Here is a 26,541-nt window from a genome sequence, read left to right as displayed (position 1 = left end):
TTTGATATAAATATATATCTGTTTTGACTAACATAAACTACTGAATTCTATAATGTAAAGCTCAGACAATCTAAGCGTGCTATACCCAGAACATTCCAGCACAAATCAGTATTTAAATAAAAGGAAGCTTTTGCATTGGCACCTCATATCTCACTTTCTGAATTTGGTCACTAGAAATTCTGCACCTATAAAGAATTATTAATGGCTTATTGGCCTGCATTAAATATTTTTATATATGCATCAGAAATGAATTGCTGTGTAACAAAAGATCTGTAAAAATAAATGTTTTAAAATATTTTGCTTAAAAAATTGCTTTATTTTACAGTCAATTGGCATACCCCTTTAAAACTTCTTAAATGCTGTTTATCGTATATCCTTTACTATAACCAGTTAGAGAGAAGTATAAATGCTGTGTATATCAAGCAATCACTGTGCCGCATGTATGAAGGTTAGGGTTCTGTATCTCACAGGCTGGTTAATGTTCCCGCTAGCTCGCGGTTTCACTTTGCACTTAGCGCAATCACCCAGAGGTCAGATCTCTGGTTAATGAAAAAAAGTTACCCCATTTGCCCCCCAAATAAAAAGGACAGTAGTTAAAAATAAAATAAAAATATGAGCATCTTTATTTTTAAAATAAAAAAAAACGCACAAAGCAGTTATAAGGGGTTAAAGTGAGGGTGGGGGGGGTGTTTGAAAAACAACGGCACTGAAAAGTGCCTTTACATTGAGGTCAATGGAGGACTGTGTTGTTCCTGTAAATATATATGTGTAGGCTAATGTACATATACAGTACATTTCTGTGTTAATATGTCTATATACACATATATTCATATACTTATATATTTTTAATTTTCTACTCAACGCTGCATGATTTGCTCCCTGTGCTGCGCTAGGTGGTTTGCCGTGGCTCACGGCATGAAAACAAGACTCCCATTGGGACCTTTGGAAGCATGCTCTCTTGAGCGCAAGGCTTCCTCCAAGCAATGCAAAATGCGAGGTCGCGTTTGCATAGCACCTGACTTGTAATACCAGCGCACATTTACGTGTGCTAGTATTACTGAGTGTAGTGCAAATATTGAGTTCCACTCGTAATCTAGGCCTTATTTGGGTTAAACACATAGGAGGTCAATCACATTCTTTTAAAAAAGTTTAGCTAATGAGTTTAATAAAGCAAAATTATTTTTTAAATTTATGGGAATTATAGTAAATAAATAATTTGATCATCTCCATAGTTATATTCATCAGTGCAACAATAAAACAAAACGTGTAATACATTAGAGCATTTTCTTTTGTATATACATTCAGTGCACATACAATAAATTATGTCTGCATATCCATGTTAAGATGTAAAGGTCCCTTGAAAAAAGGATTCACATTTCTCTGATGTCTAATGTAAAGCTACACCAATAAAAAAAACTAAGGGCCAGATTCCAAGTGGAGCGCTAAATATCGTTTGCATGCAAGCAATATGAGTGCTCCATTTTGTAATATCAGCGCACAATAATGTGTGCTGGTATTAGAAGTTAATCTCATGAGAGCGCACTTCCATAGGCTCCTATGGGAGTCTCCTGACGCCGTTACAGGCGGCATCAGAACCTCGCGCAGCAAAAGGGGTAAGTAGTGCAGCGATGGGCAACATTTTCAAATATACAGTATATGTACATGAATATGAACACATATTAACACCTAAATATATATGTATATAATCATATACATATATATTCACATTGCGGTCTATGGGAACACACAGTTCCCATAGACGATAGACTGCAATCTAAAGGCACTTTTCAGTGCTGTTTTTTTCTAACAACCCATTCCCACCAACTTTAAACCCCCAAAACTGCCTAGCGTATTTTTTTTTATTGCTACATTTAGTTTAATAAAAACTACACTGCCTTCTATTTTGAGGGCATTTGGGGTACTTTCAGAAAATTAACCAGAGATCTAATCCCTGGTCAATTTTCAGAGCGCTAATTAATACTGCGAGGTCATGGTAGCAATAACCAGCCACTTTTCATAGCTGGTTAATTATTGTGCTCCCACAAACAGACAAATTTGCCCGTTTGCAGGAGCGCAATAAATTAGCGCTCCACTTGTAATCTAGCCCTAAATGTGCGTGGTTTCATGATAATTGTATGAAAACATGCCTCCCTGTGCTATTCATTCTTTATTTGATACTCATAATAATAATATGTTTTTTATACAGGGAACATTTGGTGCACCTCATCATGTATGAATATGGATGTGGCTTACTAGAACTATTTAACAGTGATCTATTTCTTCACAAACCACATTACTCTACTCAGAAAAAAGACCCAGTAATTACATTTTGTTTTCCCGCAGGAATTTGGCGCTAAGGATTTAGCCTTTGTAATCAGCCAGGAATGTGGCATTGCCCTCATTGATCCAACATTCTAATGAACTAGAAATAATTCCTCGTCTGCAGTGTAAATAGGGCTCATTGCCTATTATGGAAATGAGGTTCCTGACTTTTGGTGCTGATTAACCAATTTATGTGTATTGATGTATTTGTTGGTAAAGCTGAATGAATGTTTTTATTCTGTGTCTGCAGGTTCAGCTACTCTCTCATTTTATTTTGTTACTTTCTCAAAACTCATCTTGCTCTCTTGTCATCTCTCTCTTTCATTTACTACTCATTGGCCTTTATTTGTATTTCCCTTAAAGTGAAGGTCCATTTCGATGAATTGGTGCCCGGTTTTTAATAAACTTATTAAAAACAAGGGCACTTTAATTCATCAAAATTGACATTTCACTCATTTTCTTCAAAAACGTACCTTTTAATCCTGGCAGCCGCTCCAGCACTTCCTCCACCCGTCACAAGCAGTCTTCTTGGGTCCAAAATGATGAATCCGGCTTCCTCCAATCACAGCGTTGCATCAGGCCAAGATTCCCCCGAGGGGGGGGGGGGAATGTGATTGGAGGAAGCCTGATTCTTCATTTCTGATATCTGCAGAGGATTAAAGTGCCCTTGTTTTTAATAGGTTTATTAAAAACCGGGCACTAATTCATCATAATGGACCTTCACTTTAACTCCTCTCATCCCCTATCTTACACAGCAACTTAGTAGTTTTCCATGCTACATTAAATTTGAAATAGTTACTTTTGAATATTAAAACCTCCACCTTCACTCAAATTTTCAATACTGCTGCCTTGGCTATAGAGAAGCTATGCAAACAAACATCAGTGGAAATCAACCTCCTAGTTTGCCTGCTGCAGCTTTGAATACAATGAACTATTTTCAGAAGCTAGCCTGAGTATATAGTCAAATTAACTAATAGGTAGCATATTTTATTGTAAAATCTTTAATTTATCATAGTTAAATCTCATTTGCCAGCACATTCTTACAGCTTTTAAAATTGGACACATCTAATACTCTCTCTATGTTATTTATAAAATGATTAAAATGATCTGGGACTGATAAAGATACTTCAGGGATATCAGTCCAATTTGAGTATGAACCACTTACTTCAACTTTTTTTTCCTGTCTTGCAACAATATCAACTATTTCCAGTCCTTTAAAAAAAAAAAAAAAATGAAAAACCCAAGTCAATAACATTAACTGATTTACTCATCACTATAACATATGAAAGCAATAGTAACCATACATGATTTAATCTCTGGTGTTGAAAGAAAGATTTACTCTTTGTAGTGGGATTTTGCCAGTCATATGCCAACATAGGTAAAGTGTTTATCTGATCTGAAAAGAAATACAAAGGTATTATTTCCATAAAGATCAAGTATCCATGCTTGTGTAATAAGAAGAAGATGAAGGAAAAGAAAGGAACTGGAAAGAAAATAGGACTTTACGTAAATTTAAATAAACTGACTGCAGTTAGATAATTATGGAGTCATACGGCTAGATTTAGAGTTTTGTCGGTAACTACCCGCGTAGCTAATGCTGGCTTTTTTCTGGCCGCACCTTTAAAATAACTCTGGTATTGAGAGTCCACAGAATGGCTGCGTTAGGCTCCAAAAAAGGAGCGTACAGGCATATTTAACGCCACTGCAACTCTCGATACCAGAGTTGCTTACGGACGCGGCCAGCCTCAAAAACGTGCTTGTGCACAATTGCCCCATAGAAAACAATGGGGCTGTTTGAGCTGAAAAAAAACCTAACACCTGCAAAAAAGCCGTGTTCAGCTCCTAACGCAGCCCCATTGTTTTCTATGGGGAAACACTTCCTACGTCTGCACCTAACACTCTAACATGTACCCCGAGTCTAAACACCCCTAACCTTATACTTATTAACCCCTAATCTGCCGCCCCCGCTATCGCTGACCCCTGCATATTATTATTAACCCCTAATCTGCCGCTCCGTAAACCGCCGCTACTTACATTATCCCTATGTACCCCTAATCTGCTGCCCCTAACACTGCCGACCCCTATATTATATTTATTAACCCCTAATCTGCCCCCCACAACGTCGCCTCCACCTGCCTACATTTATTAACCCCTAATCTGCCGAGCGGACCGCACCGCTATTATAATAAAGTTATTAACCCCTAATCCGCCTCACTCCCGCCTCAATAACCCTATAATAAATAGTATTAACCCCTAATCTGCCCTCCCTAACATCGCCGACACCTAACTTCAAACATTAACCCCTAATCTGCCGACTGGAACTCACCGCTATTCTAATAAATGTATTAACCCCTAAAGCTAAGTCTAACCCTAACACTAACACCCCCCTAAGTTAAATATAATTTAAATCTAACGAAATTAATTAACTCTTATTAAATAAATTATTCCTATTTAAAGCTAAATACTTACCTGTAAAATAAATCCTAATATAGCTACAATATAAATTATAATTATATTGTAGCTATTTTAGGATTTATATTTATTTTACAAGTAACTTTGTATTTATTTTAACCAGGTACAATAGCTATTAAATAGTTAAGAACTATTTAATAGCTAAAATAGTTAAAATAATTACAAAATTACCTGTAAAATAAATCCTAACCTAAGTTACAATTAAACCTAACACTACACTATCAATAAATTAATTAAATACAATATCTACAAATAAATACAATGAAATAAACTAACTAAAGTACAAAAAATAAAAAAGAACTAAGTTACAAAAAATAAAAAAATATTTACAAACATTAGAAAAATATTACAACAATTTTAAACTAATTACACCTACTCTAAGCCCCCTAATAAAATAACAAAGCCCCCCAAAATAAAAAAAATGCCCTACCCTAACTAAACTATCTACAATTATCTACAATTAAATTAACTAAACTAAATTACAAAAAAAAACAATAAATTACAAAAAAATAAAAAAATATTACAAGAATTTTAAACTAATTACACTTACTCTAAGCCTCCTAAAAAAATAACAAAGCCCCCCAAAATAAAAAAATGCACTACCCTATTCTAAAATAAAAATTTAACAGCTCTTTTACCTTACCAGCCCTTAAAAGGGCCTTTTGCGGGGCATGCCCCAAAGAAAACAGCTCTTTTGCATTTAAATAAACATACAATACCCCCCCAACATTACAACCCACCACCCACATACCCCTAATCTAACCCAAACACCCCTTAAAAAACCTAACACTAAGGAACAGGCCAATAGAATGCAAGCTCAATCTGATTGGCTGATTGGATCAGCCAATCCGATTGAACTTGAATCTGATTGGTTGATTCAATCAGCCAATCATATTTTTCCTACCTTAATTCCGATTGGCTGATAGAATCCTATCAGCCAATCGGAATTCGAGGGACGCCATCTTGGATGACGTCACTTAAAGGAACCTTCATTCGTCGGGAGTCGCCGGAAGAAGAGGATGGATCCGCGTCGGCTGCTTCAAGATGGTCCTGCTCCGCGCCGGATGGATGAAGATAGAAGACGCCGCCTGGATGAACATGTCTACCGGTCCGGATGTCCTCTTCTTGCCGGATAGGATGAAGAATTCAGACCTTCTTCTGGACCTCTTCTTGCCGGATAGGATGAAGGCTTTGGACCCTCTTCTGGACGGAACGGTGATACCCGGCGTGGTGAAGATAAGGTAGGGAGATCTTCAGGGGCTTAGTGTTAGGTTTTTTAAGGGGTGTTTGGGTTAGATTAGGGGTATGTGGGTGGTGGGTTGTAATGTGTGGGGGGGTATTGTATGTTTATTTAAATGCAAAAGAGCTATATATCTCTGAAGTTATATCGTGAATTTCAGTGCAAGCATAGAAGATTGTTTACATGATCATCCAATGGTATTCGTTGAATACAACACACCCACAAATGACACTACTTACAAGTCGAGGATTGGTCCCACACTTATTATGACGTGTCCGTCTAGACACACCCATTGTCCGGTAATGAGCACCTAACACGTCGGAGTCTATCAGAATGATTGACAGCTCAACAATCCAATCCAGCGCTGACAATACTTACCGCATCAACCAATCAGGTGTAGGTGGTGGGCAATCAGTCGCAATAAATCACGCTGTGTAGCAGCGGCCCGCACCCCCTCTGAGGAAGCATTCGTGAAATGCGCGTCAGAGGTCCGACACGAGCAGCTCTGTCTCTCCTGTTTGTTTTTTAATCTGCTTACTCTTGTGGTTAATAATGATATATTAGAAATTATAGTGGTATGAAATACAGCCTCTAGTCTTTATCAATAATAGATTAAACATTAATACAGCCCTCGGATTGTAAGGGCTTAGTTTACTATAATAATTACCAGACAGAGGACTGTTAAATATTACCTATTATTTTTCTATTCAATTGATTGCTATTTTGCAATCTACTGGGTTTAAGTGTTTTTAATGTATAGCCTTTGTTACAGTATGTGTGTGAGTTCCTAGTTGATCCCAATAAAGATAATATGTATGAATGATATGGAACGTTTTTAATATTTAGATAATCTCTGATTCGGCAGAGTTAACATTTGTAGAACTGCTTTTTTCTAAACTTTATTGTATTCCTTGTTACAATTAGTTTAACTAGTTGTATTTTCTCCTATTGTATTAGAAGATCATCAAATTTGAAAACATCCTATTATACCACATAAACCAGTCCCAAAAGTTCTTCCAGGAAATACTCAATTGGTGTAAGTACATCTGATGAAGATTTAACTTAATATAATTCTGAATTAACCATAAATAAAAATCTAATGCTACATATAAATCTGTAACAATATAGATTATAGCTTTTTTTTTTCAATAAACTTAAATAAAATGTACAGAGGATTCTCCGTTATTTGTACTAGTCAGGTAACCAGTTTCTGTAGGCTGGTGACGCATCAACATATAGTAATTACTGATTTGGTAAATTCATAAACACCCTGCAAAAAAAAAATGTAACTGTTTGTGCAAAGAATTTGAAATAGTCATTTATCAGATTATTTCTCAATACCTGGAACTTGACTAACTGGAAAATAATTTGGCATCCTTTGGTATTTTAATATTTCTTATTTCCATAATTAAATGTGAGGTTTTAACAAATGTGCCATAGCAATCTCAATAAAGGGGCATTTTAGGGTTGATCACAATCTATCTTTTGATAATTATCTGCATGTTAAAGGGACAAGAAACCCTATTTTTTTAATTTATGATTCAGATAGAACATACAGTTTTAACTAACTCTCCAATTCTCTTATGAAAATGTCTTTGTTCTCTTGGTATGCTTTGTTGAAAATCAGAGAGGTAAGCGCAGGAGTGTGCAGCACTATTTGACAGCCTGCCATGCTATACATCAGATCAATGCTGTAGAGAGAAGAATTCTGTTGCCCATTTAGTTAAAAGTTAACACGTTTTAATGTTGTCAAGTTGAAAACACTTTAAAAAAGGATACTACAAATGGTCAAATTACAATACATATAATAAGATGATGATTTCATGTCATTTTATCTCCTCCAGCAGATTTGCCTTTTAGAAGTCTGCACTGTCTTTTGGTCATGTTTATTGTCTGTATTATAATTCTTTAAAAGGTGTATGAAAATTGTTTTAAAAATTTACATAATTCTAATCTATATCTTCAAAAAAGTACTGTATGGTCATAGCCCCCCCCAAAAAAACAGTTTTGTTTATTCAAACATACATTTAAAGGGACAATAAAGTCAAAATTAAACTTTCATGATTCATATACAGCATGCAATTTAAACACCTTTCCAATTTACTTTTATTATCAAATTTGCTTTGTTCTCTTGGTGCGCAAAGCACTACTGGGAGTTAGCTGAGCACATTTGGCGAGCTAATTACAAGAGGCATATATGCACAGCCTTCAATCACTAGCAGCAGTGAATTGCTGCTCTTGTGTCTATTCAGGGATGCTTTTAAACACAGGATATACCTAGAACAAAGCAAATAAGATATTAGAAGTAAATTGGAAAGTTCTTTAAAATTGCATGCTATATCTGAATCATGGAAGTTGAATTTTGATGTTGTTGTCCGTTTAAAAGTCCACTGTACTGGAAATTAGTTTCCAATCAATGGGCTTCAATTGACTTGTTATAACAGTTGCAAAGTATAAAATGTAATGGAAATTTCTATTATAGGTTTATTTTTTATAAGAAATATCTGTTTATTAAAATGGGCTGAAGTTGCAGGGAGAGCAGGTCTCATTATCTATATATAAACAAAAAGGCTTCCTTATCTTATCTCTGTATGAGAAAATAATAAAAAAAATAGCATTTTAGTAACTATCTTTCTTCTTTTGCTGTATCTTGTCTACATAGCTCTTCAGTACTCATTACTTTAGTATTGAAATGTACAGTATAGTTGGGGACGCAGTAGGCGAAAGGTAGCTATTTTGAATGACAAATTAAGGTAATGAACTATTTGTGAACAATTTAATACACCTCAGTAGGTAGAATGGATCATTGCATTGGGAACAGATTAAAGGGGAAAACATTTATGATTCACCGTCCCTTTAAACAACATTCTAATTAGTTAGAACACAGTTTTGCACTAGTGTGGTTTGTTTGTTTTTATAACATTTACCATTAAACTGTATGGGAGTTGGAGGTGCAGCATACTGAATAAGATTAGAATATGCCCAAAATACTTCACATTGAGACCCCTCACAATGGTATCGTAATCTATCAGAAATTGTATATGAAATGAATTGCATACCTGAATGAATTGATATTATTAATTAAGAATAAAAAACTTGTATTAAAAAACACATTAGGCAGTCATCATCCACACTGATTCTGTTGTTTTAGTTTATAAATAGCCAGGCTGAATATAAGAAAACCTGTTTCAACCAGCACTACAAATAATAATAATACACATAAATGGTTTGTGTGGCATGGAGGGACATCAATGGCTAGAAGTTGTACCCTCAATGCCCTAACAAGTACAATGAGGGTAACCTGAACAACTGTGGGATTTCCTGTACCCTTTGCCCTGCTGCAGATCCAGGGTACAGAATGTAAGTCCCATTGTCACTACTGAAGGTCTTGTTATCAAAAACTCACCAGCATGGAGAGAAAGCAAACAAAACAATATTTAGATCATTTTGCCAGACTAGAGAGCTTTAGAGAACCAGGCCCTAGATCTTTTTACTTTTTAACTGAATCTGAATCAATCAGTAATTCAGATCTAATCAGGGGCCAGCTGAGCATGCCATTAACTAACAAAAGGACTTGGGGGCATGTATTTGATTTGGGTAATGTTTAGTGGACAGATGCCCGAAAATAAAATCTGTGTGAAATCTGCTATTTCAGACCATAACTGACAAATTAATTATGGGGAATGTGACCTTTGTAGGGGTTTACTCCAAATGTTTATAACTGGAAAAACATAAGATTACAAGAATTTGGTCTGAGGTTTGCTATGTGGACTAATAGCTGGCTAATAAAGTAAGGTTATAGGATGGGGGCGTAAACCTGGTTTGAGGTTTGCATAGCGTCAAAACCTCTGTTCCACTGTTTCTCTCACCTCACTCTCTTTCTTATAAATATTCTGAATCCACATTTAAAGAAATAGACCACCCAGCCACACCCTAGACTCCATGATCCTGCTCAAAACACACCCAACTCTGCTCAAGACCACCCTTACACATCCTTGGGTTTCCTAAACTCTGCTTACAGACTGCCCGGACTCATCCTTAAATTGGTCCTTTATGTTTATTTTTTTATTTTAAATAGATGTTCTTGTTCTTTGAAACCACAACCCATCAAAATTGGTTGAGCTTTCAAGGAAATCAGATATCAGATAGAGCATGAAATTTTAATCAACTTTCTAATTATCAAATTTTCTTTGTTCTCTTGCTATCTTTATTTTGAAAGGAGGAATGTAAATCTTAGCAGCCAGCCCATTTTAGGTTCAGCACCATGGATAGCGCTTGCTTATTGGAGGCTTACATTTACCCACCAATAAGCAAGCATAACCCAGGTTCTCAACCAAAAATGGTCCAGCTCCTATGCATCACATTCCTCCATTTAAAATAAAGATAGCAAGAGATCGAAGAAAAACTGATAATAGGAGTAAATTAGAAAGTTGCTTAAAATGGCATGCTCTATCTGAATCATGAAAGAAAAAATGTGGGTTTAGCGTCCCTTTAATTTATCACTTTTTGTACACACATATGCTTCTTTGTATTATCGCTGTAAACCCAAGCCCAATACTTAGAACAATTAAAAAATAATATGTTACTGCTTATCTCTTCTATCTCCTACTGGGAGTGTAATTTCTGCTGGCTATGTTTAAACAGGTTCTCTTTAACCTATACCTATGTATAGAAACTTTTAGAATAGGTAGGGATACCAGAGGAAAAATAAGCTATTTCAAATGCCAAAATAAAGTAAAAGGAGTTTCTTTTTTAAAAAAAAAAATATAATACACTCCAGCAGGTAAACTTGATCATTGGAAAAAAAAAAAATGTAAATTGAGAAACATTAAGGGTAAACTGTCCCTTTAAAAGACAATACAGTTCTTCCATTAATACTGAATACACTGATGACTTAAAAAAAATCAACTTTGTTAATGCTATGGTCCTATATTTTATTTCAGCTTAAAGCCTTGCAAACTCTAGAGTCTAGATCAACTTCTGTAAATACTTTACCCACAATGTCTATATAATGTACATCTAAGCACAAACGTGCAGTCACTATTTATTTATGTGCACTGAAATGTTGAAATCTATCAGGAGAGGCTGGCCTTACATTTCTATTTTTTTTTAATTAAAAAAATAAGTTTATTGTAACAAAATTTAGAATTAACTCTTGCTACATACAGCTAACTAGATATCACTAGAGTTTAATCCAATCACTGAAGAGTCTAGACATGTTTAAAATAATTTGTGAGCATGAATTAACAAATTAAGGGTCAGATTACGAGTGTCGTGCTAACAGTTGCGCACAAGCAATATCGGGTTTATCGCAGTTGTTGAAAGTATTGCAATCTCTTGAGCACAATTAAATTTAACACAAGGCGGGATAACGCAACCTCAGAGCTCTGAGTAATTGTATCACTAGAATAAAACGTGTCACAAAACATACCACACATCAAATATACATTTACACTCATAATAACACTATCTAATAAAAATTATTTAAAAAAATATTGCATAAAAAAGTTTTGAGAGTTCAAAAATATAAGGTTGCAGGTGTTAGGGAAAAAAAGGACTGCAAAGGGCTTTAGCATAGAGATACATACATATACATGTCTAAATATATAATATTTATATGTGTGTACATATGTATTTTTATATATATATATATATATATATATATATATGTATTTAAAGACATAATACACATATAAACACATAAATACATATGTACACACATATAAACATATATAGAAGTGCATTGGAGCCCTTTATAGTCAAGTAGATAAAAACATGTAACATCATATTTACATAATATTTATATTTAATAAAGTGTTTAACTATGTATTTACTGTGAATATGTTGCATTCCAATGTTCTTCACGTATGGGAATATGTTCTATGTATTTTGAAATAGATATTCCTATACATATATATATATATATATATATATATATCTGTATGGGGTATATTTATGTAAGTGTGAGCAGACATGATACGATGTAGCGTATCATGTCTGCTGCACATCACTAAATGCCAACAGCATACGCTGTCAGCATTTATCATTGCAGAAACAGTTCTTGTGAACTGCTGGTGCAATGCCGTCCTCTGCAGATTCGCGGCCAATCGGACGCTAGCAGGGGGTGTCAATCAACCCGATCATATTCGATCGGGTTGATTTCTGTCCATGGCCGCAGAACAGGTGGACAAGTTATGGAGCAGTGGTCTTTAGACCGCTGCTTCAAAACTTCTGTTTCCGGCGAGTCCCCTTTATATCTATACCTTTGTATATAATCATATATTTTTATATAGGTATAGATATCTATTTTACCACAATACCATCAGATATATATAGAATGAAATATGTATTTATGAATAAATAGAACATATTCTGCTATGTGAAGAACGTTGGAATGGGAAATATTAATATTTCATGTCAGGTTAGTGCACTTGAAAACATGGGTTTGTGTGCGATTACGTTTTTTTCTTGCTCCATTGATTTCTTTGGAGGAATATTTAATGCAATATTTAATGCAAGTTTAGCTTTTTTTGCATGTCAGATTAGTGCAAAAACCTTTTTACTTTCAATTTGTAATACGAGTACTACCCAATGGCGGCAAAAAGCTAAGCGCACGAGTGGGAGCGATACATAGTGCTCCACTTGTAATCCAGCCCTATATGTAAGTAATGACTGATGTGCCAGAATGACCTTAAAGTGACATTAAAATGGACATGAAACCCACATTTATTATTTCATGATTCAGCATACAATTTTAAACAACTTTGCAATTAACTTATATTATAAAATTTGCTTTGTTTCATGGTATCCTTTGTTGAAAGGCATAACTAGCTGGTCCAGGAGTTGGGAGCTAGCTTCTGATTCTGAAACAGCCTTCCATTATACTTATTTTATTTGCTTTTTCCATAAAATACTTTGATTTTGTGTATATATTGTATCTGTCCCATCCTCACTAGAGAGGCTATAAAGAAGATACTGGAGAGAAACCAAAATGCATAATCTATCACTTTCAAAATGCCCCAAGTTGCTTGAACCAGTTACATATTACACAAGGAATGCCTTAATTCCAATCTTCAGGGCACACTAGCAGTTTAGAATTTCAAGATATCTGAACTAGAGCAAGGTTGAAATTATTATCTAATCAGTAAACATGTTTTTAAACCTATTCTCATCCAATGTAACTCTAAAAATCTGGCTTGTTAGTGTGGATTGAGAAACACTGGTTTAGAGCAGTGCACAAACTCCATTACAGATAGCCCTAACCAATTTAATATAAAAAATATTCACCAGGGGTTTACAATAGTTTGTTAACAGTGTGTGCAGACAATTTTATATAAACTGTTTAGGTATGTGTAAAAAAAAACAACTTTATAGATTGTATATTGACTTGTTTATTTGCTCCATTTTGGTTAATTTAGCTCAGAAAATTGTGGATTTTCTAATTATCACAAATTGAAAGACTCCCTGGTGCCTTATCAAGGCTAACTCTGCTACATATATTTATCTAATTGGCTTTAACTGATAACTACAGCAAAACAACACAATTTATACTATTATTATGATCCTGACCTGATGCTATAAAGCTCTCTGGGCTTGTGAGATTCTATAAGAGATATTTCCAGTACTATTATGCCCCTGTCCTAATCCTATAAAGGCCGTTTTTACCTTGAGATCAGTGTGTCTTACAAAGGGGCATTCCCTCATTTTAAGCATGTGAAGTTGATGCATACATTAAGATAGGACACACAAAAATGGTAATTTAAAAATCATATAAAACAAATAAATGAGATATTGCAATAAAAATACTCTGGGAAAACTGTATTGTTTAATCACATTAAAAATAATAACAAAATTGATTTGGAAAATTGTATTTTATGAAAAAAATAGAATTCATATTAAAGTTGTGCAGGAACAAAATTATTTTAATGTGCACAGTAGAAATCTATACTGCCCATGCAAAAACTGCTGTAAAATATCTATTTATAATATGAAATTCAAAGCGTATTTTGTTTACTTCTTTTATAATGATTTTCCCTGCCTCTTCTGGTGGGCTGAACATTGGCGTTTCATGGGCGTAGCTGAAATTTCTTTCCCAGGTCTGGTGTATTATGTAATCATTTTCCCCCTGCGGTTCTCACTGTTTTTTCTCGCAAACTTATTTGTGAAAAACACATGTGTACAAAAAAAGAAGTGATTATAAGATACTGTACACTAACAGCAGTGTAATCTGATTTGTATTGACTGCAATATTTAATTTTTAAAGGGCGCTCCCTACTCCATGCTAACTTGACTCTTCCCAGCTGTTTCCCTTTCCTGTGAGCTCCATTACTTTCTATGGGAGACATCTCACAACTCACAGGGAAAATCCCCTTTTTTATATAATTTTATGAGAGCAGCCCTTGTGAGTGTCAGTCTGGAAAACCACATTTGACTCACGTTTAAAAACTTTTGGACTTGGCTGATGTTATTTTATAGAAATAAACAAATGTTCCTTTTAATAAAGGGACTGTTTAAAGGCTTGTATTTTGCATGTAGGTCTTTGCAATCCATTACTCCAATTCTAATATATACTATTGGGTATACAAAAAATACTTACCAAAAATTTAAGTATGCTCCATAGAAAACTGGGGGTATATGTGTGTATATATATATATATATATATATATATATAAGCAGACTTTAAAGGGACACTGAAGCCAAATTTTTCTTTCGTGATTCAGATAGAGCATGACATTTTAAGCAACTTTCTAATTTACTCCTATTATCAAATTTTCTTCATTCTCTTGGTATCTTCATTTGAAATGCAAGAATGTAAGTTTAGATGTTGGCCCATTTTTGGTGAACAATCTTATACAAAAAATACTTCCCACTAAACTCATTATGAAAAACAATTGGTGCAGTCTTTTACTTAAATAAATGTTTAGAACATTACCATATTATGTCCACCTCTGATCTAGCCATATACTGTACTTGTTCAAAATACTGTTTATCAGTAGCTCTCCAGTTAGTGGAATGAAATTAGTCAATTAGCTAATTGGTGGGTTTCTTTAATTGACTATTTAAGCAGAATAATTAATTGAAACATACTTGGCAGCTGGGGCATGAGAATGGATCCAATTACAAAGCAATACAATAAATATTCTCCAGTGACAAAAAATACGCACAACCCTTTTCTCATACACACACATCCCTTATCTCTGTTTCCTCTTGTTATTACAAGACCATACTTAGAAATACATTTTTTGCCCAAGCAAATTTTATGAGCAAAAACATAAAATTAAAATATAAAAAATAGCTCTTCTTAAAATGGGTATTTTGCTTTTCCTTTAATGTGTGTGGTCTGCATTCATTTTCTGTTACACAATTTATTACTGAATTTAAATGTCACTGCCAGACCAAGCCATTTATGCATAAAAAGCTAGTGGTTATATATACAATATATATATCAAATTATTTTAAATATTTTTTTATTTTTAAATCAAAGCTCAGGAAGAACTCTGCTGTGAACCTGAACACAAATAACCACTAATAATAAGAAGTAACTACATTTGGAGGTAGTGTTGATGAAGTATACATAGGGCTAAATTTACTATCCCTTCAGGTGGACAGGTACACAAGTAGTGAACCTGTCTGCCTGCGCTCGCCACTTGCAATGTTTCATCGCATGGGGACATTTATCATTGCACAAGAGGATTCTTGTGCAATGCTGCCCCCTGCTCCAGCACTACCAATTGCACTAGAGCAGGGACTGTCAATCACCCAGAACCAGCAAGTGTTGGGGTGATTGATCTCGCCACTTCGGAGGTGGTGGAGAGGAAAAAAAGAAGCAGTTATTGCTTTTTAAATATGCTTATGCGAACCCGCTCCACATAGCTGGAAAATCAGCTTAATAAATTTAACAAAAAATCACATTAAAGATGAAGAACTATAAAGGGATAGTAAAGTTAAAATTAAATTGTAATGGTTCAGATACAGCATGTTATTTTAAACAACTTTCCAATTTACTTCTATTAACAAATTTGCTTTGTTCTCTTGGTATTCTTTATTAAAAGAGTAATGGATCTTGGGATTAGTTTCTAGCATGTTATGTCTGCAACTATTTATAAAATTATTATAAACATTGTTGCAAACCCTTCTGTCTGATGGCTAAAGACACTGCATCCCCTGAGATAACCTATTATTTCTTTAATCATTTTCACTAGAATGTAGAGTAAATATATACAGTAAAACAAATATAAACACATAGATACATACGTACACACTTATAAATATATCTAAGATAACTAAGCAGAATTGATAATAGAAGTAAATTGAATTGTTTAATTACTGTAGAACATAATCTAAATAACATTGTTCTATAAAATAAACAGCTTACTCTAAGAATACAAATCTAGGCAGAAAACGCTTCACATCCCAGCAAGATCATTTGATGTAATTCTGCTTTTTGTTTTGGATCCTTCCCAGATTACTTAATTAACTGGTTTATTACCTGGGTGGCTACGTTGTTTAGATCTACAATATAACTGCTGGCCCTCAGGCAAGGAAGCGCCCATAGAAAGTAATTAAAAGACCTCAGCCTAGTTTTACTGAAGCCTGTGTCAAGAGCCGTCTGCTGTGTACAGCCTGAGAAGACTGTGTAAGAGGAATGCTGGAATAGCTGTGCCCTCTAGTGCTTGTTTAATAGAAACTGGTAACATTGTGATGATGTCAAGAGAACATAAGCTGTCAAAGCGTACAAGTCTCCTTAGGAGCAAGAGAGGAACAGCATGTCATCCCATCTGTACTGCGTTATTCCTAACTATCTGAATGAAACCTTTCCAGATCTGAAGGAAATTGCCAGCAGCCTGCAGAGTACATAAAAGGCTCTCTGAACTGCACTCTAGTGATCTATACAATCTTTTGGACCTAGCACAACCATATGGACACACGATATGCCGGTGATCCAAATGCACGATGACTGAACTATCTTCTAGATGAACTTAGGACCCTAAGTAATATAGATATTCATTTTAAGGCTGTTATGGATGCTAATGTTTAAGATGTATCCTGCAGTTGGTATGAACACATCTGGCTCTCCTCTGGATCTACTTAACGAGATAACAGTTGATGGAAATGTTACTGCTGAGAATAATCAAACTGCCAACCAGACTCTTCCAGCCCTGAATTTCACTAGAGCTATTGTGTTGGGGTTCACCCTGGGCGCCTTCATTGTTATGGCCATAGTTGGAAACATCATGGTTATCTTATCTGTGGTCACAAATAGACATTTAAGGATTCCCACCAACTATCTGATTGTAAACCTGGCAATAGCTGACTTGTTACTAAGTAGTACAGTCTTACCTTTCTCTGCCACTTTAGAAATTGTTGCTTACTGGGTATTTGGTAGGATATTTTGTGATATCTGGGCAGCCATGGATGTGCTCTGCTGTACAGCATCAATTTTCAGTCTATGTGCAATATCGATAGACAGATATATTGGGGTGCGCTATTCTCTTCAATACCCCACCATAGTAACCAGGAAGAGGGCAATTCTTGCACTGCTTGGTGTTTGGGTTTTATCCACGGTCATATCCGTTGGTCCTTTATTAGGATGGAAGCAACCAGCACCCCCTGATGAACTGGACTGTGAAATCACCACAGAGCCATTCTATGCTTTGTTCTCCTCCCTTGGCTCCTTCTACATCCCGCTGATTGTTATCTTGGTGATGTACTGCAGAGTCTACATCGTGGCCAAAAAGATAACCAAGAACTTGGAAGCAGGTGTCATGAAAGAAAAGATGGATTCCAAAGAGCTGACCCTGAGAATTCATTGCAGGAACATACAGGAAGACTCTTCCAAGAGCCAGCAACCTCGCAGCTCCTTAGCGCTTAAACTGATGAAGTTCTCCAGAGAGAAAAAGGCAGCCAAAACCCTGGGCATTGTGGTGGGCATGTTTATCCTATGCTGGCTCCCCTTCTTCACCAATCTGCCGATCAGTAAGTTATATTTCTGTGCTAATATGTGAATCAGTACTGCTGAGTGACTGAAATTAACAGTGAAGAGATTCGTTTAGCCTTAGGAACTATCATTTTGGATTAAAGTAAATCCAGTTTAGTTAGTTCTACACATAAACAAATAATAATGTTAAATTAATTGCAGGTAATATGGATTTAAGCGTTTTGTTATTTTTATTTATTTTGCTTGTTTTTTTGTTTTTTCCATAAGTTGATCAAGAACTAGCATTTGAGAATTTTTTTTTGGCTTCATATTTCTTTACCAGCACTGGAAAGCTGTTCCACATATCTACTACACCAGAGCATGTTAATGTATATAACACAAGGCTAAAATAATGATAATTATCAATTAACTATGGGTATCATCACATCATGTTTGTCACTAAAGGAAAGATCAAACTATAACACCAACAACAATGCAATTGTTTTTTGTTTTTTTGTTTTTGTTTCCCCCTAATTCTCTCTGGTCGTGTAGGGAAATTCGAAACCACTAAACTACATATTCTATAAATCCTTGACTTCTTCTTTACATTTTAACCTGTATTTCTGTAGGTTTTTCATCAGTAACCACTGACAACTTGCCTGATAGATACATTATTAAAGGGACAGTCTACACCAAAATTTTTCTTATTTAAAAAGATAGATAATCCCTTTATTACCCATTTCCCAGTTTTGCATAACCAACACAGTTATATTAATACACTTTTTACCTCTGTGATTACCTTGTATCTAAGCCTTGGCAGACAGCCTCCTTATCTAAGTGCCTTTGACTGACATGCAGTGTAGTCAATCAGTGAAGACTCCTAAATAACTTCACGTGAGTGAGCACAATGTTATCTATATGACACATGTGAACTAGCACAGTCTAACTGTGAAAAACTTTAAAAATGCTCTGAGCTAGGAGGCGGTTTTCAACTGTTTAGAAATCAGTTTGAGCCTAGCTAGGTTTAGCTTTTCAAAAATACCACCAAGGGAACAAAGCAAATTTGATGATAAAAGTAAATTGGAAAGTTGTTTAAAATTGCATGCCCTATCTGAATCATGAAAGTTTAGTTTTTGACTAGACTGTCCCTTTAAGTATCTGTGTTCCTTGTATAGAGTTGCAGAATGTTTTTACTTTCTATAGAGGCTTTCTCACCTTTATACTAATACAGATTCCTATATATATATATATATTGTTCAAGTCAGCTCCCAAGCAGCAATGCACTTATGGGACCTAGCTGAACACCTCTGATGAGCCAAAGACAAGAGACTCATTTGCATATATACCAATAAATTTGATATCATAAGTAAATTGGAAAAAAATATCTTTAAACCCCATGTTGCATCTAAACCATAAACGTTTAAAATTGCCTGCAAAAGGGTTAAACACATTGATATTAGGGTTGCACCGATACCGATACTAGTATCGGTATCGGTACCGATACCAAGTACTTGCATGAGTACTTGTACTCGTGCAAATGCACCGATACTTAAACCGATACCTCCACTTACTACCCATATGCTATCTTGTGGTGTTTTTTTCAAACTGCATGTTCCCATTTCATTTAAAGCTGGAGTGGAGACTAAACTAAAAAATTTTTACTACTGTTCTGCCAATACAAGTTGCTCTTATTTGTATTATTGTAGGAGAGATCACTGTACTGCGTTCAGACAAACCCCTGAAGTACTGGGCAGTTAATAAACTGAGACTTCCAGCTCTGGCTAAAATGGCCCAAAAATATATTTCTGCCCCATGCAGTAATGTGGAAAGTTGAACCTCCTTACTGATAGCAAACACAGACTTATAGCTGAACATGCAGAGATGCTTCTGTTCTGTTCCTTAAAAAGAACTTGCCACTAACTTTTGAAAAATTATTCTAATTGCTAGATTGGCTTTTATACTGCTAGTTCTCATCTTGCACAATGATGTTCAAAACATACTGTACTCTGAGGAACATCTTAGCTTATATAATTGCAAGAAGAGTACTCATAGAAAAAATTAAGTTAATCCCAATGAACACTCATCCTGCAATTATAGGACTAGATTTAGATTACATTTGATTGGTAAGCTTTACCAATGCTCTGATCACATTTCCAACTCCATAGCCTTTAATGGAGTAGGACGTGTAATGAGAGCATTGGTAAAACTTACCAGTCAAATGTAATCTAGCCCATAGTGTTGTTCACCATGATTAAACCGTATTCTGTTCTATTTTTTACTGTATGGCACTTTTAGTTGGTTGCAATTTTATATTTGTTATTTATTGTTGTTAATATATTTTATTGTAATATTTTTATTTCTAAACATGTTCTGTGAACTTTGTGACAAATAAAACCTGTTTTATTATTTCATAATGTCTTTTGAGCTACAGTCCTTCATAATTATAAAGAAGGAATCTTAAAAAATTAGTCTGTATTGTGCTTGGTAAACTGTTACATGACATTAAAAAAAAAGTATCGGTAATTGGTATCGGTGAGTATTTGAAAACAAGTATCGGTACTTGTACTCGGTCTTAAAAAAATGGTATCGGTGCAACCCTAATTGATATTGTAAACAATTTATAGTTGGTGATTGGTAGAGAGACATAAGTGTCCATCTCTGGATCAATCCATTGGAAAAAAAGCATATATAATATATATATATATATATATATATATATATATATATATATATATATATATATATACATATATATATATACACACACACACACATATATATATATATATATATATATATATATATATATATACACACACATATATATATATATATATATATATATATATATATATATATATATATATATATATATATATATGCTATAAAATAGAGATCAATTTCCCTTTCATTTGTTAAAGACAATATTTAGCAAAGGGACATAATTCCCTAGCTATGTAACCAAAACAACCTCAATATTTATAATACTATTTTTCACACCTATTTTAGTTATCATTGTGCCAAAAATGTTCAAATCAATGATACTTTGCATCCATGGTAACAAAATCCATTATGTTAACTATCCTGTGGTTTTGTATTAATAACACAAATTCAGTTATCACAATTTCAACAGGCTTTTATTGATGTTTGAAGAAAAAGCAAGTGACACATAACCTGAAAGGGGCATTAAACACTAAATAAATGCTAGATAGAATGATGCATTCAAAGAAACGGTTAGTCGGAAAAGAACATGCAGATGTATTTTTTAAAGTTTTTTTAGCTGTTTAAATATTGTCAATATAAGTGTAAAGTTTTAGTGTCTATAAAGCAATGGGAGCTGCCATGTTGTAACTTAGGTTACCTTCTCTGCTGTGGCCAATTAGGGACAGTTATATATAGGTCACAAGAGTGTGCAGCCAATGGCTGTGTGAAATATAACAGTGTTCTGCACTTCCATTTCTAACAGGAACTGAAAAGCTCACAATTTCAGAATGGAATTACAGGAAAGGGGGGCAAATAAATATTGAAAGTATATTGCAGAGTTTTTTCTCTATATGATTTATCATATTATTTTACCATCTCAAAGTGTTTAATGTCCCTCTAAAGTACAATTTTCATTCCAGCAGAATAAAGATGATTAATAGGTTGGTTTTTTTTTTAATTCTGAAGTTTTGCAAAATAGGAAAAATATGTTAAGTTTTTGACCAGTTATTGTCCAGCATCTTTTTCTGTTTGTTTGTTTTTTTACTCCAGTAATGGAAGTATATCTTAAAGGGACAATTTTTAAAATTGAAACTTTATAATTCACATAGAGCACTACTACTTAAATTGGGTGTCGGGACCCCCCAGTGGATCCCTAAAAGAAGTTGGGGGAGTCCCCACAAGATTTGGTAATGTACTGTGGTGTTGTGAGTGAGTGTGTGTGTGTTGTGAGTGTGTGCGTGTTTTGTTAGTTTGTAAATTAATGTCTTTGTATATTTATGTATGTATGAGGGTATTAACAAATGAGTATGAGTGAGTGTGTATTTATGTGTAAGTGTGTGTTTGTGTATAAATGGGTAACTTATTTCCCTATATACTGCTTAATGTGAAGTAGACACAAAGCTAATTTTGTAACTCATCAAATGCATTGCTCATAGCCACACACATCGAAGGCTCAGAGTCTAACTGTTAGTGATTAGCAATGGCTACAAAAGTTGGATTTATTGACTTTAGCTAATAATACACTTGTGTGGTATATTGCTATATAAAACAATAACAGATTTATACCTGCCTGAAAATGGGTTTATTTTGGACTATATTATAATAATAGGGGCTGTAAAATATTTTCCAGTGCTAAAAGGGGTCCAAGGTTAAATACGTTTAAGGAGCTCTAAGATAGGACATGAAGTTCTAAACAACTTTCCAATTTAGCTCTATTATCTATTTTGCTTTGTTCTCTTGGTATATATTTTGCTTGAAAGGATACTTAGGTAGAGTCAGGAACAGCAATGCACTTCTAGAAACTAGCAGCTACCCAATAGGAGATGGAGCCTCTGTGTGCATATAAAAAGAAGGTACATGTTTTGATAATGGAAGTTTATTGGATTTTTTTTGTGTGTCCCTTTTAATATCACTTGTGCATCCTTTTAATATGAAAATCAGTTTACACAGACTCACTTGGCATGGGACATTTTCTTGTTTTTGGTAATTATTAGGTACATATTGTGGTAAGTAAGATGCACACTGAACAATAGATCATTTATAGCGTTTCCAAAATCAACATTTTTTTTTCATTCTGAACTTTCTTCCTCTGTATCTATCACCGAGCAATTAAAAAGTTTATAGATGTCAGATGGTCACCAGTTTATTTTGACATACTAAAGCTGCAAATGTCCCTTCGTTTTGTTACAGAAACATATTAATGTTACTCTACAAACAGGAAAAACAAAGCAGTCTTTTATTTTGCACTCCCATTGGGCTGAGAGGGAGAGTAAAAAGTAAAACATAACTACTCATTACCCCTCCTCCTTTAAGCAGGCCATTTCCCACAACTGCTGCACCACAAACCCGGACCACCTGGCTCCGCCCTGAGAACACTTGCAACTCCCCTTCTCTGCCCCTTCAGTTTGAACACCTGTAGCTACACTTCATCCCTGCTGTGCAACACCAAAAACTCCACCAAGGAGTGTTTGCCCCATAATAAGGTTTCAGAAACAGCCATTGTTGTGAACTGGAGTATATTTCTCATTAAAGGGACAATGAACCCAATTTTTTTTCTTTCGTGATTCAGATAAAGCATGCAATTTTAAGCAACTTTCTACTTTACTCCTTTTATCAAATTTTCTTCATTCTCTTGGTATCTTTATTTGTAAACGCATGTTCTTTTATTATGAAACAATAGTAATTAAAGTTAATATTATACAGTTGCAAGAAAAAGCTGCTGATAAGACTTGAACAAGATTAATAAACAGAGAGAAGTGCTCAACCTGCGAATGAACAATAGCATAATAGCTTTTTCTATGGCTGGTTACCACCCAAGAAGCAGCCTCTTTTTGCTCAACATGTGCCTTTTACAAAGAAGAACTTTCCTGTAGCATATCAGAAAGGAAGTCTCCCTAAGCGTGATGTGGGAATCCAGACGTGGACCCATTGCTCAGTGTGCCTAGAGGGATATGGCTGCACCTTACTGATGAGGCCAACACTAGGCCAAAACGTACGTCTGGAGTTTTGCCGTTTCTCTCGTTCAGGGAGGGATTGCCTGGCATTTTGGGGCTGGACAGCACTGTTAAGTCAGGATCAGACTGATATGCTACAGGAAAGTTCTTCTCTGTGAAAGGCACACGTTGAGCATATTTATATATTTAAGACTTGAACAAGGTTGAAAATCGATTTTGGACCATTCCACCTGAGAAATTTGTTTCAGTTCATTAATATTTCTGTGTTGTGTTGATTGTGCAGCCCTCTTCAGGGTGTGCCACAGCATCTCAGTTGGGTTAAGGTCAGGCTTCTAACTTGGCCATTCCAAAACATGAATCTTATTCATTTATTCTTTAGTTGATTTACTTGTTTGCTTCGGGTCATTGTCTTGTTGCATCACCCAACCTCTCTTTAGCTTGAGGTCATGGACGGCTGCCTCCTTTAAGATGTCTTGATACACTTTTTAATTAATTGTTCTCTCAATGATTACAAGGCACTCAGGCCCTGAGGCAGCAAAGCATCCCCAAACCATGACGCTCCCTCCACCATGCTTCACAGATGGGATGAGGTGTTATATTTCAACATTTCAACAAGTTCAACTTTTATCTAATCTATCCAGTGCACACTTTCCTTGAAGTGTTGTGGAACATCCAGATGATCTTGGGCAAACTTGAAACGTGCCACAATGTTTTTCTTTCATGTAATTAGCAAGAGTCCATGAGCTAGTAACGTATGGGATATACATTCCTACCAGGAGGGGCAAAGTTTCCCAAACCTTAAAATGCCTATAAATACACCCCTCACCACACCCACAAATCAGTTTTACAAACTTTGCCTCCCGTGGAGGTGGTGAAGTAAGTTTGTGCTAGATTCTTCATTGATATGCGCTTCACAGAAGGCTGGAGCCCGGTTTTCCTCTCAGTGTGCAGTGAATGTCAGAGGGATGTGAGGAGAGTGTTGCCTATTTGAATTCAATGATCTCCTACGGGGTCTATTTCATAGGTTCTCTGTTATCGGTCGTAGAGATTCATCTCTTACCTCCCTTTTCAGATCGACGATATACTCTTATATATATACCATTACCTCTACTGATTCTCGTTTCAGTACTGGTTTGGCTTTCTACTACATGTAGATGAGTGTCCTGGGGTAAGTGAGTCTTATTTTTTGTGACACTCTAAGCTATGGTTGGGCACTTTTATATAAAAGTTCTAAATATATGTGTTTAAATATTTATTTGCCTTGATTCAGGATGTTCGATATTCCTTATTTCAGACAGTCAGTTTCATTATTTGGGATAATGCATATGAATAATCAATTTTTCTTACCTTAAAAATTTGACTTTTTTTTTCTGTGGGCTGTTAGGCTCGCGGGGGCTGAAAATGCTTCATTTTATTGCGTCATTCTTGCCGCAGACTTTTTTGGCGCAAAAATTTTCTTTGTCATACTTGTCGCCGGAAGTTGCGTCATTTTTTTGATGTTTTTGCGCCAAAAATGTCGGCGTCACCGGATGTGGCGTCATTTTTGGCGCCAAAAGCATTTAGGTGCCAAATAATGTGGGTGTCTTTTTTGGCGCTAAAAAATATGAGCGTCATTATTGTCTCCACATTATTTAAGTCTCATTGTTTATTTGCTTCTGGTTGCTAGAAGCTTGTTCATTGGCATTTTTTCCCATTCCTGAAACTGTCATTTAAGGAATTTGATAAATTTTGCTTTATATGTTGTTTTTTCTATTACATATTGCAAGATGTCTCAGATTGACCCTGAATCAGAAGCTACTTCTGGAAAATCGCTGCCTGATGCTGGATCTACCAAAGTTAAGTGTATTTGTTGTAAACTTGTGGTATCTGTTCCTCCGGCTGTTGTTTGTGATGAATGTCATGACAAACTTTCTAATGCAGATAATATTTCCTTTAGTAATGTTCCATTACCTGTTGCTGTTCCATCAACATCTAATACTCAGGGTGTTCCTGTTAACATAAGAGATTTTGTTTCTAAATCTATTAGGAAGGCTATGTCTGTTATTCCTCCTTCCAGTAAACGTAAAAAGTCTTTTAAAACTTCTCATTTTTCAGATGAATTTTTAAATGAACATCATAATTCTGATTCTGTTTCTGATAATGATTTTTCTGGTTCAGAGGATTCTGTTTCAGAGATTGATACTGATAAATCTTCATATTTATTTAAAATGGAATTTATTCGTTCTTTACTTAAAGAAGTCTTAATTGCTTTAGAAATAGAGGAATCTGGTCCTCTTGATACTAAATCTAAACGTTTAAATACGGTTTTTAAACCTCCTGTAGTTATTCCGGAAGTTTTTCCCGTCCCTGATGCTATTTCTGAAGTGATTTCCAGGGAATGGAATAATCTGGGTAATTCTTTTACTCCTTCTAAAAGGTTTAAGAAGTTGTATCCTGTGCCCTCTGACAGATTAGAGTTTTGGGACAAAATCCCTAAAGTTGATGGGGATATCTCTAATCTTACTAAACGTACTACTATTCCTACGGCAGATATTACTTCCTTTAAGGATCCTTTAGATAGGAAAATTGAATCCTTTCTAAGAAAAGCTTACTTATGTTCAGGTAATCTTCTTAGGCCTGCTATATCTTTGGCAGATGTTGCTGCAGCTTCAACTTTCTGGTTGGAGGCTTTAGCACAACAAGTAACAGATCATAATACTCATAGCATTGTTAATCTTCTTCAACATTCTAATAACTTTATTTGTGATGCCATCTTTGATATCATTAGGGTTGATGTCAGGTATATGTCTTTAGCTATTTTAGCTAGAAGAGCTTTATGGCTTAAAACTTGGAATGCTGATATGTCTTCTAAGTCAACTTTGCTTTCCCTTTCTTTCCAAGGGAATAAATTGTTTGGTTCACAGTTGGATTCTATTATTTCAACTGTTACTGGG

General features: G+C 35.1%; 1 protein-coding gene across 1 annotated transcript in view; it reads left to right on the top strand.

Moving 5' to 3' along the window:
• The first annotated feature begins 16,808 nt into the window (after positions 1 to 16,808).
• Positions 16,809 to 26,541, top strand: part of LOC128662432 (alpha-1A adrenergic receptor) — a 63,800-nt gene continuing 54,067 nt past the window's right edge. Inside the window, exon 1 of the mRNA XM_053716218.1 lies at positions 16,809 to 18,010. Coding sequence (XP_053572193.1) covers positions 17,059 to 18,010 — 952 coding nt within the window. The 5' untranslated portion in view covers positions 16,809 to 17,058. The remainder of the gene's footprint in view (positions 18,011 to 26,541) is intronic.

Source organism: Bombina bombina, chromosome 6 (genome assembly GCF_027579735.1).
Source record: "Bombina bombina isolate aBomBom1 chromosome 6, aBomBom1.pri, whole genome shotgun sequence".
Taxonomy (NCBI): Eukaryota; Metazoa; Chordata; class Amphibia; order Anura; family Bombinatoridae; genus Bombina; species Bombina bombina.
This window is presented reverse-complemented; position numbering and strand designations above follow the sequence as displayed.